This window comes from Argentina anserina, chromosome 6 (assembly GCF_933775445.1).
Source record: "Argentina anserina chromosome 6, drPotAnse1.1, whole genome shotgun sequence".
Taxonomy (NCBI): Eukaryota; Viridiplantae; Streptophyta; class Magnoliopsida; order Rosales; family Rosaceae; genus Argentina; species Argentina anserina.
The window spans coordinates 108,759-123,513 of record NC_065877.1 but is presented as its reverse complement, the minus strand read 5'-3'; the positions used below and the strand labels follow the sequence as shown (position 1 = coordinate 123,513).

At 37.4% G+C, this 14,755-nt stretch overlaps 2 protein-coding genes across 2 annotated transcripts; one reads left to right on the top strand and one right to left on the bottom strand.

Moving 5' to 3' along the window:
- The first annotated feature begins 325 nt into the window (after positions 1–325).
- LOC126798420 (phospholipase A(1) LCAT3) lies at positions 326–5,433 on the top strand. Its single transcript, XM_050525383.1, has 11 exons — positions 326–690; positions 975–1,066; positions 1,618–1,745; positions 1,869–2,004; positions 2,147–2,198; positions 2,734–2,834; positions 3,071–3,250; positions 3,788–3,945; positions 4,332–4,386; positions 4,885–4,938; positions 5,048–5,433. The coding sequence occupies exons 1-11, from the start codon at positions 471–473 to the stop codon at positions 5,213–5,215; spliced, it is 1,344 nt and encodes a 447-aa protein (XP_050381340.1). The 5' UTR covers positions 326–470; the 3' UTR covers positions 5,216–5,433.
- Positions 5,434–7,264: 1,831 nt separating this feature from the next.
- Positions 7,265–11,488, bottom strand: LOC126800135 (AP2-like ethylene-responsive transcription factor PLT2). Its single transcript, XM_050527420.1, has 8 exons — positions 10,991–11,488; positions 9,938–10,595; positions 9,719–9,801; positions 9,526–9,534; positions 9,277–9,365; positions 9,138–9,211; positions 8,611–8,661; positions 7,265–8,492 (listed from the first exon to the last, which is right to left on the bottom strand). Exons 1-8 carry the CDS (start codon positions 11,283–11,285, stop codon positions 7,265–7,267), a joined length of 2,487 nt encoding a protein of 828 aa, XP_050383377.1. The 5' UTR covers positions 11,286–11,488.
- Between the last annotated feature and the right edge of the window lie 3,267 nt (positions 11,489–14,755).

Sequence of the window (14,755 nt, the reverse complement as noted above, 5' to 3'; positions counted from 1 at the left end):
ATGCAATGGCATGTTAACAAACTTGATCTGCTCTAGAGTTGTGAATGTTAAAACACAATTGAGTGGTGAGAAGGAAGAGAAGAGGGTATAGAAGAACTGTAGATGTATGGTATAGCAATTGGATATCCGAATGTGTTAGATGCGCATTTAGTCTCAATCTCATTATGTGCTGGTTTGGTGGACCAAGGCAAGGTGTGACCGAGACCGTTAGGTTGTAGTGTATCACTGTATTGACTATTGAACTATTTATTGATCAGGATGACGATTCTTTCACCCTCCGTATTATCATCATGACCAAATGCTAACCAGAATTCAAAAACAGAATAAGGCAACATTTGATCATGAAGACGTGAGATTTTGTAATATACATACAGTTGGAGGCCTTAATTGCAAACTTGGTCGTCTTGTTAGTGTCCGATCATTCTCGACTGAGAGAATTAAAAGTAACGTCAGTAAGTTTGATCGAGGGGATGGGCTGCTTCTGCCCCTGCTGCTTCGATGAGAGTTTCTCCGATCAGGTTGACCTGGAGCTGGAGCCGGTGCTGCTCATCTCCGGAATCGGAGGCTCCATTCTGACTTGTAAGAAGAAGAAGAACAAGTCTGGGTTCGACACTCGGGTCTGGATACGGATCCTTTTGGCTGACTTGGAATTCAAGAAGAAACTCTGGTCTCTCTATAATCCCCTCACTGGTACACACACATTCTCCTTTTTAGTTGCTCAAGGCTCTCACACTGTTGGCTTCATTCCAACTTCTTTTTTGCCTATCAAAATCTGAATCATCCATCTCCATAACATGCACACTCACATTATGTTTGATAACAAGTAAAGCTTTCTAATTGAATTCCTAACTGCTAAAAGTTTGGATCTTATTAACTTTATCAACTTCGATTCCCTCACCAGAGGAACTGTTCTGTTTCCGGGTATTGAATCGGCCACAACTCTCTCTCTCTCTCTCTCTCTCTCTAATTTCCAGGTTATACAGAAACTTTAGATAAAGACACTGAAATCGTGGTCCCTGACGATGATTATGGCCTTTATGCAATTGATATTCTAGACCCGTCTCCGGTGAGTATACCATCTACTCCTATTGTTATCTTATGATTGTTCAAGAGTTTTGATTTCATTGCAGAAGCATGAATACACCTTTTGACTCTCTTCTACTTTAAAGTGCTAATGGTTCTGAAGTTTCATTTTGTCTTTGAAGTGCAACTGTAATTTAACATGTTTGGTTAATACAGAATTGGTGTAAAACAAGTCTTCTGTAAGAAAGTTCCAACTAGTTGTCTGAAAGAAGAATAATTTTCTTCGGCTTCTTGCTCGTCATCAATATGATTTTGAACTTTAAACTGAAGAATCCATCTGCCTATCAGTACTCAAGGGCACTTCAGTTTTCTTGTGTACATTTTCTTGGACTGATAGTTGAAGTGTATTTAATTGTTTCTGTTGAACAATGTCTTAATAATTACTACTATTCTTGCGAAATGCTATTTCTTTTTCTTTTATCCAGCAACCTAAACCCACTTCAATATCTTAAGAATTTAGATATTGTTTAATATGCTAGACTAGATACTTACCCTATGACAATATGATGGTTATACTTCTCTCCATGTTTCCAGTTTGTGAAATGCATACATTTGTCAGAGGTCTACTATTTTCATGATATGATTAATATGCTTGTGGGTTGCGGCTATAAGAAGGGAACCACATTGTTTGGATTTGGCTATGATTTCCGTCAAAGCAACAGGTAATTTATTTTTAACTGGTTATTCCGCTGCAAAGTCTCTATTACAACTAATGTGGTATCCTAGTGACTACTTTAGGTAGTAACTGTGAGTATGTCTGACTAACAAGGCTATTATGTTTGCAGAATTGACAAGTTAATGCAAGATCTTAAAGTGAAATTGGAAACTGCTAACAAGGCTTCTGGAGGCAGAAAAGTAAATATAATTTCACATTCAATGGGTGGACTGCTTGTAATGTGTTTTATGTCACTTCATCATGAGGTATGCAAAGTTGCAAACTGTCTCTTAGTGACTTGGTGAAGTTGATTAGTAAGTTTCATGGAATATTGCCCAAATATATAAATAGTTCATCTCAAATGAGCCATAAGTCCATAACCATTGATTTTACATCATTCACCCGCAGATCTTTTCGAAGTATGTGAGCAAATGGATATGCATCGGTTGCCCCTTTCAAGGTAGTTTCCTGCATACCTTTTCTTAAATTCTCGGAATCTGTCCTTTGAATTATCTCTGGTCTGATGAGTTGATCTCCCTTCTTTGTCTTTTCGGTCAAAAGCACTAACTTTGGGGTATTCCTTACTTTTTTTTGCCATTTTTAGTGGGTGTAAATTTTATCTTGTTAGTTATCATTAAATACATCACTTGCTTGAATAATATAGACATTCTTTATTCAGAGAAACTCCCAGACTTGAAGTTGAAGCATTTGGTTTTGCCTTAAGCCTCTCCTTCATCGCCTCCATCACATTCATTAACAAACATATTTGTGTCCAAATATTTTTTTTAAAATTAAATATGTGAAGCTTTAGATCATCATAAAGGCAAAACAAACACATACAGGCATTTACAACAGTTCTTGGAAGAGTTTGAGCCCACTGTTAGATGACCTCAAGATTTTTCCAACTTACGTGTTAGAAATTTAGTGATCTCTTCAGTCATTGTCTTGATATGATGCATAGTCCTTGAATATTGATTATGACACACAATTTACAGGTGCACCAGGATGCATCAATGACTCCATTTTAACTGGACTGCAGTTTGTTGAAGGCTTGGAAAGCTTCTTTTTTGTATCAAGGTGGACTATGCATCAGCTGGTAATACATTAAGCTAAGTTTAATTGGCTTCATCTTATCATCTTCCTTGCTAAACCTCAAATTCAAGCATGCAATGCATGACATGCTGTATAGCTAGCCTGTATTTGAGATTTAGAATTAAGTAATTTTAAAGTTGAATAACGACAAATTATTTCCTGATATATGAATTTTTTTTCTACATGGTTTGAGCATATTAACTTAGGTCAGCTAACACTATATTTGGCTTTCACATATAGTTGGTTGAGTGTCCATCAATCTACGAGATGTTGGCCAATCCAGATTTTTATTGGAAAAAGCAGCCTGAAATTCAGGTTTGGAGGAAGCAGTCTAATGATGGGAAAACTTCTATTGAGCTGGAATCTTATGGCCCCACGGAAAGTAATACTTTGTTTAGAGAAGCACTTAGAAATAATGAGGTAAAATTTCTCAGCTTAATCTGTCTAGGAAACTAGTAAACTAGGGGATAATTTACAAAATTCTTGTGTCAAAAACATCGGGTTTTGCCATTTTGGCCTGTCTTTTTGTGTCATTCACTCATAAGGCCTTGATCTTGCTTGCTTCTGGTGTGGTATTTAACTGTATTTAGGTGAAAGAACACGCGGGACCAAATTTTTGTAGGTGACAGATACAATTAGCTGGCACTTGTAAAACGACTTTTGTACTTAGTGGACATGGATTCAATTGTCAACATACTGAGAAACATAGCAATGATATACCCTTGCTTAATCAGCATGATTCGGTATTGTTATATAAATCTCAAAACAGTGCACAATAGTTCGTTGACTAGATACTATCCTGTTCACATTTTCAGTCTTTGGCGAACAACGTCTATATTCCTCTGCGTGAACATTTCCTGTGTCTGGAATGCAATTTTTAAGCTTGAATGTCAATGTTGAATTGTTACTACTTCCCCGCATAATATCCACAGCTTATGTCATTCTCTTTCATTGCAGCTAACTTATGATGGTAAAACTGTAGCTTTGCCATTTAACTTTGCTATTTCCAGATGGGCTGCCGAGACTCGCAATGTTCTCAACAATGCCAAACTACCAGATGGAGTCTGCTTCTATAACATCTATGGAGTATCCTTTGACACACCTTTTGATGTTTGGTATGTTCGAGATACAATATATTGATGACTATGGTAACTTTGTTTGCTCAAAGAAAAGAATCCCTAAGTAACTAGCTGCTAGGTGTGTGATCAGAGGATTTCTAACACATGGTATGGTTGGTCAGTCTTGTCGATATAATTTTACTAAATAAAATTACGCTAGATTGCTGATCATCTGGAGTAAAGGCCACCGAGAATAACATGCAATTATATTGTTTATGTCATAAAGTTTGTGATAATAAGATGAACTATGATTTTATAAACATTGACTATCAGAATATATACGTTTTACTCTCTGCTCTTCATCTTTCTGTTTTCTGCATGCAGCATGCAATTATTTAGTCAGAAAAGGTATCTGAGACATATATAATTTTTTGGTAATGCAGCTATGGCTCGAAGGCATCTCCAATTGAAGACTTGTCTGAAATATGTCATTCAATGGTAAATAAATTATTTTATGTGTAGGAGTCAATTGTGAAGATTATGGATACAACTTTCAACGGCCTAAATCATCTCTTCTCTGACCTTGATTATCTTCATCACTGGTAATTTGGCAGCAAGACTATTACAATCAAGGAATCATCGTACAACTGCCTTATTATGTTAATCAAGGACATGTTGCCTTCCAATCTGCCTTATTTATGTCCCTTCTATCTTTCCATAAATAGTTTCCCATTTCACGTTTTACAACTTTACTATATGCATAAAACATGCAATATACATACCGAATAGCCATTCTTCCTTTTGGTTACGCAATTATGAACCATAGATATGCACTGTGTTCCTAAGGCTTAATTAAGGATTATGCTTAACTAGAATGTTAGAGTAATTATATTCATCCCTATCTCTAACAGGCATACTCTGTACTTTGCTTATATGTACTTTTATCGTAGGCTCTTGGCTAACTCATTTGCTATTCACATGATATGTGTGTTTCAGCCTCTGTATTCTTATGTGGATGGAGATGAAACAGTTTCCGCTGAATCAGCAAAGGTTTTGTATCTCATTAATCATATTATGTTGTACTCTTGTAGTGTTTGTTTCTGACCAGTGTTAAGCCATATACTGGGGTAAATTAAACTTGTTTCTTTGTATTGTACAGGCGGATGGATTTGCTGCAATTGAAAGAGTAGCAATAGCAGCAAGACATCGGGAACTACTATGTGATAAAACAGTTTTTCAACATATCAAAAAGTGGTTGGGAGTAGAGCAGAAGGTCAATATACATTCCAAGACATCCAGAGTCTCAGATGAGCCTGTGAGGCAATGAAAAATTGGTTCACATATATATGTATGTGTGGTACAGGACTACAGGACCATACAGTAACATACTTGATTCAAATTCTTTATTTCTGGCCGGATACCATCTGTTATTCATGCTGTAATCCGGTAATTTATTCTATACTCTTAAATCGGAAAGATTAATGGTTTAAAATCAAGGACCTTGGAGAATAACCTGCACCAAAGTTCAAATTTCCCCCCTCTGTTTCTCCTGCAGATTATTTCCAGGTATCATTGTATCATGCAGGGATGCAGTTTGTTTTGGCAAGTCTAAATTTGCAACATGCTATTATCCCATAAATCATGTGAAATGAACGATTTCTTATTTATTATCGGCATGCCTTACAGGTCGAACAAAACTTTATGTTTGTCCCTAATTGTGAAAATGAACCAAGAACAACTAGTTGAGAGAGTATGATGCATGGTCAATGGTCAAAAGGTTGGATAGCACCCGCATTTACAAAGAGCAAGTTTAATATATTAGTGATTATATAAGTAGGATTAGGGTTTCAAAGCGAGTGATTCATGAAAAGGCCAAGAAAGAAAGAGGAAATTGAGGAAACCTAATAGGATCATAATCCATCGAACTAGGTAACGAAGGAAATTAAAGAAAATGCAAGCAAATAAATTACATAAACATGATATTCATTTCATTCATGATTTAGCCAAGAGGCAGAGAGTACATTATAAACTGAAATGGCTACAGAACTAAACAAAAGAGTCCTACACTCTAGGAGCAAAAGGTTCTCACTTGACTTAGTCTTGAAAGGGACAGCAGCTAACAGAGAAGAAAGTTACATGACTAACTTGCCATGTGTTAACACTTAACAGGGATTAGAGAGAATAGATTAAGGTGGTTTAGGTGTGGTCCTAACAAAACCTAGCTAGGAGGTAGCAGTTAGAGATGGATTGATTGATTGATTCTATTTGTGTAGGGTGTGAGTGAGTCGCATCATGAGGCATGCAGATGCAGTTGCAGTTGTAATTGCAGGGGTATATGTGAAAGGGAAGGGTGAAGGAGGCTGCAGTAGTACTACTGGGTCTTGTTCCCGAAAAGGCACGGGTGCTCCTCCCTCCGCGCGCGCGCGCAATCCTAGTCCTCTTTTCTTTTTCGTTTTTGACCACCTGACACCAGTCCCAGTTCCCACACAAACTCCTTGTTTTGGCTCTTGAATAATCTTCCCTTGCTTATCTCTCTAACTCTCTCCTCGGTACTTCCCATTTCCACTTGTGTACCTTTCATGCCCAAACGGCTACACGTACGTACATATGTACGTATACATGTAGTCTTTTCCTTCTTGTACGTACGTGCGTAGCGTGTACGTACCCTCTAATTGAAAGAGAGAGAGAGATATATATATATATATATATATAGTTTCTATTCATAGCAAAGCTTCGTTTTGAAATTAGACTATGTATAACCCTTGTGTGTACGTACATGCAGTTTGAAAATATTCAAATCTGTCGTGTGTAAACTCATCTGCATTCTCATATACTTAATTTAAGGGGAAACAGATACTACTTCAGCGACCAACAGCACGCATGCGTATGCCTTCGATAAAAATACGTGTTGGTTATATATATAGATAGCATGCATATACTTGTACGTCCGTACATGAAAGCTAAACACCAAATATATATTTACTAAACACCAAATATATATTTACCGGAAACAAGTGAACCCTAAAACTATTTCAACATTAATTACAGTACTTCAATAGTGTTTGATTTGTGCGTAATGCATACGAGACTGATGAATGCGCATGGAAAAGAATTTCATGGTATCGAGTGAGCGCATCTGCGCATGCTAGAATTCCGAGTTCAGCTGCCTAACTAGACCTTACAATTCCGAATGATCGCCGGACATTTGACAAAAAGAAGGTAAGAAGTTGACGTATATAACTACCGACTTACCGAGATGCATAATAAAAATGAACCACTGGATCAGATCGAATCAGAAATATGTGTATACATGCATCCTTTGTTTCCCAAACTAGCTAACGAGCTACTTCCTACATGAATCAAACATAGTCTAGCTCTATGCGTCGTTCCAGACTGTAAAAGTAGGATGAGCAAGAGTTGGAACGGCTGTTGGCACCCAATTCATGTTGCATGTAGCAGTAGTGTTATTAGTAGCTACTTCTACTGGCGACGATTCATGCTGATCGTCATGTACTGGAAGATGATAATACAAGTTCCTATTGCTTACGTGATGCTGATAAGAGGAGTCTGTAGTACTACTTGAACCGAGAAACATATTTTGATTATGATCATCATAACCAAGCTGCTGATGATCATCACCATCTCCAAAAGCAATGACATTGTTATTATTTCCATCACCTTGATTGTGATCACCGTTAACTACAACTGTACCCATAGCCATGGGCATTATGTAGCCACTACCAGTCCCGGCCGTACTGCTTCCATACCCATTATTATTACCATGGTGATCTCCTCCACTATATATGACAGAATTTGATCCTGAGCTGTGTTCCATAGAGGCTACTGAAGAATCCATTAGTCCCATTAGGCCACTCGACTGCTGCTGATGATGATCATGCTCATGAAAGAAATTGTGGGTACCTCCCAACTGGAGTTGTTGACGAAGATGATCATCATCCTGATTATGAAAGCTGCTTTCCTGATTTGAATTAGTATCTTGCTCTTGCTTGCACCAAACCCTCTTCGCATGTGCATTATTGTATCCATATCCATATGGCGAGTAGTGCAACTGCATGCCATTGATACTAGCTGCAAAAGGCGCCTGATGAGGAGGAGCAGCAGCAACTGCTTGAGCTTGGGCTTGGGCTTGGGCTTGGGCTTGGGCTTGGGCTTGGTTAAATGCAAGAGCTGGCCAACTGCACCCCTGTGGGGCACCATAAGATCCATATGCGTACACATTGCTCATGATGTCATGTTCTGTTGGTGATGAGGATCTGATCATCTGTCCGTGATGATCCAGTACAGACGACAACATGATCTGATGATGATGATCTGCAGGAGGAGGCTGCTGCTGCTGCTGAACGTCTTTCAATCGCTTTGCAGTGGCACCAGTTGTGATGGGCAATGCGCTGCTCTCCAAAATGGACTTCACATCATATCTGTTCATGTCAAAGTTGGTTACTGCATTTAGTCCTCGGAACTTTATGGCAGCAATGTCATACGCTTCCGCTGCTTCCTCTTGGGTGCTGAAAGTTCCTAGGTATAAATCTTTGTTCCCCGCAACTCTTCCAATCCTTGCCTGCCATCTCCCATGCTGGTGGTGCCTATATTAATCGTTTACATATCCAAATTTTAAACAATATGTTACCTTATTACCCAATGTAAGACAGCAATCATATTGTACATATATCAATTAGATGCCATTAGAGTTCTTTATGTTACCTGGTCACCCCACGATAAATAGATGCACCACGAGAAAATCCGCTACTCTTTCTGCAGTATGATAAATAGATGTACTTGATTATATATGCACGTATTCTATCTTTCTTAATTTGGTTGCAATTCAAATTGAAATTTCAATATTAGTAATTAATGAACTAACTAATGCATATATTAATTGTTAGGATATATATATATATAGTCTCTATCGAAAGTGAACCTTCACTCTGAAATTACATAGTGAAGTTCCAATTTTAGCATAATTTTGGGTCAAATTTTTTCATCATAAGTGATTTAATATTTAAGTATGTTATTCAACATTATCTCTATAAAGTTGCATTGAATTTGACAATGCTTTGAGTTTTCAAAATTGAGATTTACATGAACGGTTTACGTTGAACAGAATTAATTCGTTCACTGATTTAATCTAATTTCAATACCTTGATGATAACCTAAAAGATGTCATTGCGTCACTAATTTTCATTTGATGATTATGCTTATGAAACTTAAAAATACAGTTACGTACGTACCTCCTCAAAGATGCAACGTACTCCTGTCTTGTCATGGGCTTCATTTCATCGATCTCTTTCTCATATGTACTGATCTGAAATAGGATTGCTGGTAAGTAAACAAATTTTGACCGCATGCATATATCATTTATACACTCACCGGAAAGTTGGTAGTGGTTGTGGTGCCCCAATATTTCAGCGCTGCTAAGTCATAAGCTCTGGCTGCTTTGTCTTCTTTGTCATAACCACCTACATCATGATTCAATATAAACGCATGGATAATTATCAAGACATGATCAGAATTTAAGTGAACTGTACATGCACTAAAAAAAGGATAATTAAGAAACAAGATACAAATATATCGAGGGTGCAGGTCTATGCATGGAAAAAGCTCTTTCTTTGTACATACCTAAATAAACTGCAGTTGAAGAGATTGAGTTGAGATCAAAAGCGCCCAGATGTAATCATCAAGACCCACAAAAAAAAATTGATCGTCAATGCAAAATACATTATGCATGTACGTATGAGGTACGCATCCTTGGCTAGATGAACTAATGTTGATATGAGCCAAATAATAATCTGCAATAGATAGAGTATACTACCTTGCCTTCCCTTGCGAGTTTGTCCTTCTCTTCGGCAACTATTATCCCATAGATGGGCTTCATATCTACCTGTCCATCTGTGCCTGTAAATATATATATATATATATATATATATTATATGTGTGTGTAACGTTCCTCAGTTAATCACATGTGTTTGTAGCAAACGATCGAAATGATTACAGCAAGTGAAAACGCAAGTACTAGATCTATTTAATCAACCTCGTTACACCCCGGTATATAGATGTCCTCTGGCCAAATGTATCAATGGCCTTTCTTGGCACGGCCTCAATAGCACCTGCAGCAGCAGTTTGAGTCTGAGCATCAGTCCCCGTTGTCGTGCCTGTCACCACCGGTGATTGCTTAGTATTTTTATCTGATGGACAAGTAGTTTTTCCAGTGGCGGCACTAGCAGCATCACCAGCTGCGGTTGCAGTAGCAACTGTGTGGAGTGATCCAGTACTCATTGAGAGTGATAGACTACTCTGTGGTTGATTTCTGCTCTCCTTACTGTCCTGCTCCAGCTGTTGGTGGTTATCGTGCGGCTGGGAAGGTTGATTTCTCAGCCATGTTTTGATCATTGACAACCCAATATTGTTACTAGTATTAGTATTCATAACATTACTGCTAACTGGACCCGGTCCGTTATTCATATCAAACATGTAATTATGACTAGAACTGCCGCGGTCATGATCTGCAAAAGAATGCCGGCCAAGGAAGTTTTCAAGCTTTGGTAGTTGTTGATGATGATCATTTTCAAGGTTTGCCTGGCTGATAATGAAGTCCTTTTTTAGCACAGTAGACAACTGGTCTGATGATGAAGTCCCTTTGTAGTTATTGCTGCCTGATGAGTTCATGCCCGCACCCTTCATATTCCAATCTGCGTCGACTCCAAATTAATTAATTAAGATAGGTACTCAAGAATTTATCAGGAACAATTAACTAAATAATCAGATGACAACTAATAAAAAAAGGAAACTGTAAATGCTCGTAAAAACAAGAAGCTAAGAGACTTAAAAATTTCAATTGCAATATACTTTTAGGGTTTAAATTTGATCTTTATAGAAAGGCTTCTATATATAGAAAAAAATAAAAATAGGAAAATATTTATAATCATCAATGGGGTTTGAATATATGTTAGAGGTATTTGGAAGTTATCATGTATCTGATCTTGAATGATTAAAAGGCAGACCGGCTAGGGTATAATATGTTGTAGTGAAAACCTAGCGAGCAAGCAGCTGGCTTTCTAGTGGTTTTGGGAGATGATGGACAGACCTTGGGAGTGGATGTGATCATTATTTCTGTTGAAAGCTGCGGCTTCAAGCATGCCAAAATTAGATGGAGGGAGGTGGTGATTGAGAGAAGCTGTGGAGCCGGAATTAGAGAGATCAAAGCACTCACCCCCGCCACCGCCTCCAGAGACATCAGTGCCACCATCAGCACCGTTGATTTCATTGGAGTTGAAGCCAAGGCGAGAGGCTAAAGTTTGCTGGTCAGTCAGCTGGTGTGATATGGAAGCATTATCACCTTCTTGAGGGGAAAGAGAGAAACCCAACCAGTTCATGTTCATCGAACGATCCAACCCACTATTCTCTCAAGACTTAGTAGGGTGGTGGCGGTGGCGGTGGCGGTGGCCCGCAGTATGCTTTTAACTATATGATCAGACAATCGACTGAATATCGATCTCTAACTAAGCTAATTAACAAATAGAAAATGAGAGATCGAAATAAATGAGTAATACTAAGTGTAGTCCATGCTTGGAGATAAGGATGGGCGGAGAGAATCCATATGTTTTCAGGGGAGTGAAAGCGGAGGTGAAAGAGAAGGAAGAAGAAAGGTCAAAAACTTGCGGAGAGAGAGAGAGAGAGAGAGAGAGAGAGAGATCTTAGCAATGGGAGAATCGTTTTCTGCTTCCAATGCAAAATGAAGATTTATATATAAATCTCTCTCGCTCTGACTCGCACTAGTATCATAAAACTAGGAAATGGAGCGCCTCGATCGTAATTATTATGAGGGCACTCATAAATTAGATATAGCAGCTTGGACTCTATATCTTTCTGACTAATTTTAAGGGCATGCACTTGGATACTCTCAAATCTTAAGAGATACATACATTCTAAATTAAGTATTAGCTCGACATATGAAGCCGGTGATATATACTGTAACTTAATATCTCACCAAAAACTTTTACATAATCCCAGGAGAAAAAACTGGTAAATAGAAAAAGAGAGAAAAAACATGCCCCATTAGGTGCCTGATATATATATATCGACCCTATATATGTTTATATGTAAAGGGGAGCCAGGGTTCTGATGTATATGGTAGATATTGCGAGGATGCATTTGCCTGACAAATTACCAATTAAAAATGAAAAAAAACAACACGAACAATAATTTTAAATGAAGCGAACACTACTAATGATCGAAGATTCGAAGTGTATGTGTGTTAGCTAGATTGACCGAATGATTAAGTGTGTGTTAGATATACAGAGATATCATTACCATAAAATATAAACTAATTAAGGTACTTAATTAATCCAGTCCTAAACTAGGATGCAACGGTACGATCATCATCGCTAATTTAGCTATATGGAAAGGGTGTTTTCTATAATCTTATACCCGGCCAGTTCTTGAGATCTCTCGTAATCTCTTCATATTTCGCCAACTTCTCGTGTCTTTCATACTATCAATCCGTGTTTGATTTTTTTTTTTTGAAACCTTTTTTTATTTATTTAATAAAGGAGAGAGATAAAAAAATCTGACCTCATATGTCTGATAAACTCTAACAAAGAGAATAAACAAAAGCTCAATTCAGCATGTGTACACCCACACATGCAAAATCATAGATATAAAAACCCTAGCAAATAACAAACTCTCAGCCAATAAACCCTTAATTAAAGGACGGGATGAAACTGATAGCATTGGCAGACAATTGTGAGATACCAAGAATATAAAAAATAGACATATCTTGATGCTTCTTGTAATGATGAAAAGAATGCAGAGCAGACTCTTTGAACAATTCCAAAAGATGACAGTGGGTTTCTAACACATTAAAAATCTTACATTCGAAACGCACTAGATCTCTTGTAAGACTTTATAGGTTTGAAATCATCTTTCAAAAAACGAGCTCTAAGCAAAATAGAGGTTGGAGATGAAGAAGAGAGCATCTCCCAACATCTCTATATTAGAAAGAGCACGATTAACTTCAAATAGATCACGTAACTCCAAACCTCATTCATTTTTCGGTTTACAACAATGACGCCAAGCAACAAAAGGCATGCTTATTTTCAAAGGGTCTCTAGTCGAAAAAAAAAATTCATGATCCAAGATTGAAAGTCATGAAGTAAACCAGCCGGTCACTCATAAATCTGAAAACTATAAACCAAAATGACTTGAATCACTGACTAAATAAGTCGTAGCCTACCTGCCTACGACAATAGAGAACATTTCTAAGAGGACAAAATTTAGTTGTGCACACAGATAACACACTCTGTCATAGGCATACAAACTTGCATCTCACTCTATCTGTAATGGCATGAAAATACACCTTCTTAGGACGTCCCTGGAAAATTGGAACCCCAAAATATGTGAATGAAATAGACCCATGCTTAACACCCAAAATTTTCCAGATAACAAAGTGTCTACGGTGAGCATATTTCCCAAAAAACACAAACGATTTAGATTTATTGACTCTTTACCCTGAATTTAAGTCATATTTTCCATAAATTTCATTAGATTTTTCAAAAATCTCTTGGTAACCCGCATAAAAACTATAATGCCATAGCCTAGCTACTTTCAATCGATCTCTATGCTACTGAGCATGTACGTACAATTGTACAAACACCCAGCCGTAGACTGTAGAATAGAGAGGAGAGATCGATCACGATCGATGATTTATAAAAGAAAGATATATATAATATGTATCTGACAAGGTGTGTGTGTGACAAAAAAACCCAGAGGCAGCCTCTCACCTCGCCCATTTATTCATGCCCACTTGTACATTAGTCATTTCATGCATGTCAGATACTGAATTGCTGATTCATATTATATACTGTATCTACCATATATTGTGATCATTCAGACTTATGTTGGCAGCTCTCTCTCTCTCTCTCTCTCTGCCTACCAGCTTGCTAAACAAATGTGTACCCATAAGTTTCTCACATTCCTTCCTTTCATCCATACCAGACTCCTCTTTATATATTATACTGCATCTTTCCCCGGCCTATATATCTATCTAACTTTCCCAAATCATCATCAATCTGCTCCCCCGCTTGAAGCGGAGTGCGAGTCTTTCTAGCTAGCTAGCTTCAGAGATATGACAATAATTCATTCATGTCGTCTCTGACACTTAGACATATTTTCTTTCTTATTCGAATTAACGGGGATACATATATATAATTCAAATTGAAAGAAGAAAACTATATGTTTATGCCTGGGAAGAAGGGATTCCATGTATAAAGATTTTGTCAGTTGCGGAAGTCCACACTAATGATTTTAGTGCGAATTCATATTTTTGTACCACTTTTCGATTGATTTTCTCATCTACACCATCTAGTATTTAGATAATATTGTGTAAATCATCTCTGCAAAATTTCAGCTAATATGTTAATCGTTTAGGCCTTCAAACTCAAAAAATAAATTAACACACTGAATTTTTTATCAAATATGAACCGTTCATATTTTTAATAGAAAAACCTTAACGATTACCAAATTTTAAAGATCTTAACGATTACTAAATTTGTTGAAATTTTACAGAGATGATCTATACAATATTATATAATACGATAAAAAAGTGGTATAAAAATGGAAACCGACCAGAATTATTAGTGCGAACCTACGTACGGGAGACAGACTATATATATATATATATATATATATATATATATATATATATATATGCACAGTCGGTACGTGGGAGTGTGAAAGAAACAACAAAATTAAGGTTTATATATATAGGTGGCGTGCATGCGCTGCAGATAGAGAGAAGAGATGATCGAGGTTAGGTTTGCACCCCTATGTGAAGACACTAACCCTTGTCTTC

Excerpts from the sequence above, each read along its gene's own strand:
- LOC126798420 (XM_050525383.1), top strand. The coding sequence starts at position 471 with ATGGGCTGCTTCTGCCCCTGCTGCTTCGATGAGAGTTTCTCCGATCAG. Across the intron at positions 3,251-3,787 it reads AAGCACTTAGAAATAATGAG|CTAACTTATGATGGTAAAAC; the intron begins GTAAAATTTCTC and ends CTTTCATTGCAG. Across the intron at positions 3,946-4,331 it reads GACACACCTTTTGATGTTTG|CTATGGCTCGAAGGCATCTC; the intron begins GTATGTTCGAGA and ends TTGGTAATGCAG.
- LOC126800135 (XM_050527420.1), bottom strand. The coding sequence starts at position 11,285 with ATGAACATGAACTGGTTGGGTTTCTCTCTTTCCCCTCAAGAAGGTGAT. Across the intron at positions 9,802-9,937 it reads ATATACCGGGGTGTAACGAG|GCACAGATGGACAGGTAGAT; the intron begins GTTGATTAAATA and ends ATATATTTACAG. Across the intron at positions 9,212-9,276 it reads CAACCACTACCAACTTTCCG|ATCAGTACATATGAGAAAGA; the intron begins GTGAGTGTATAA and ends ATCCTATTTCAG.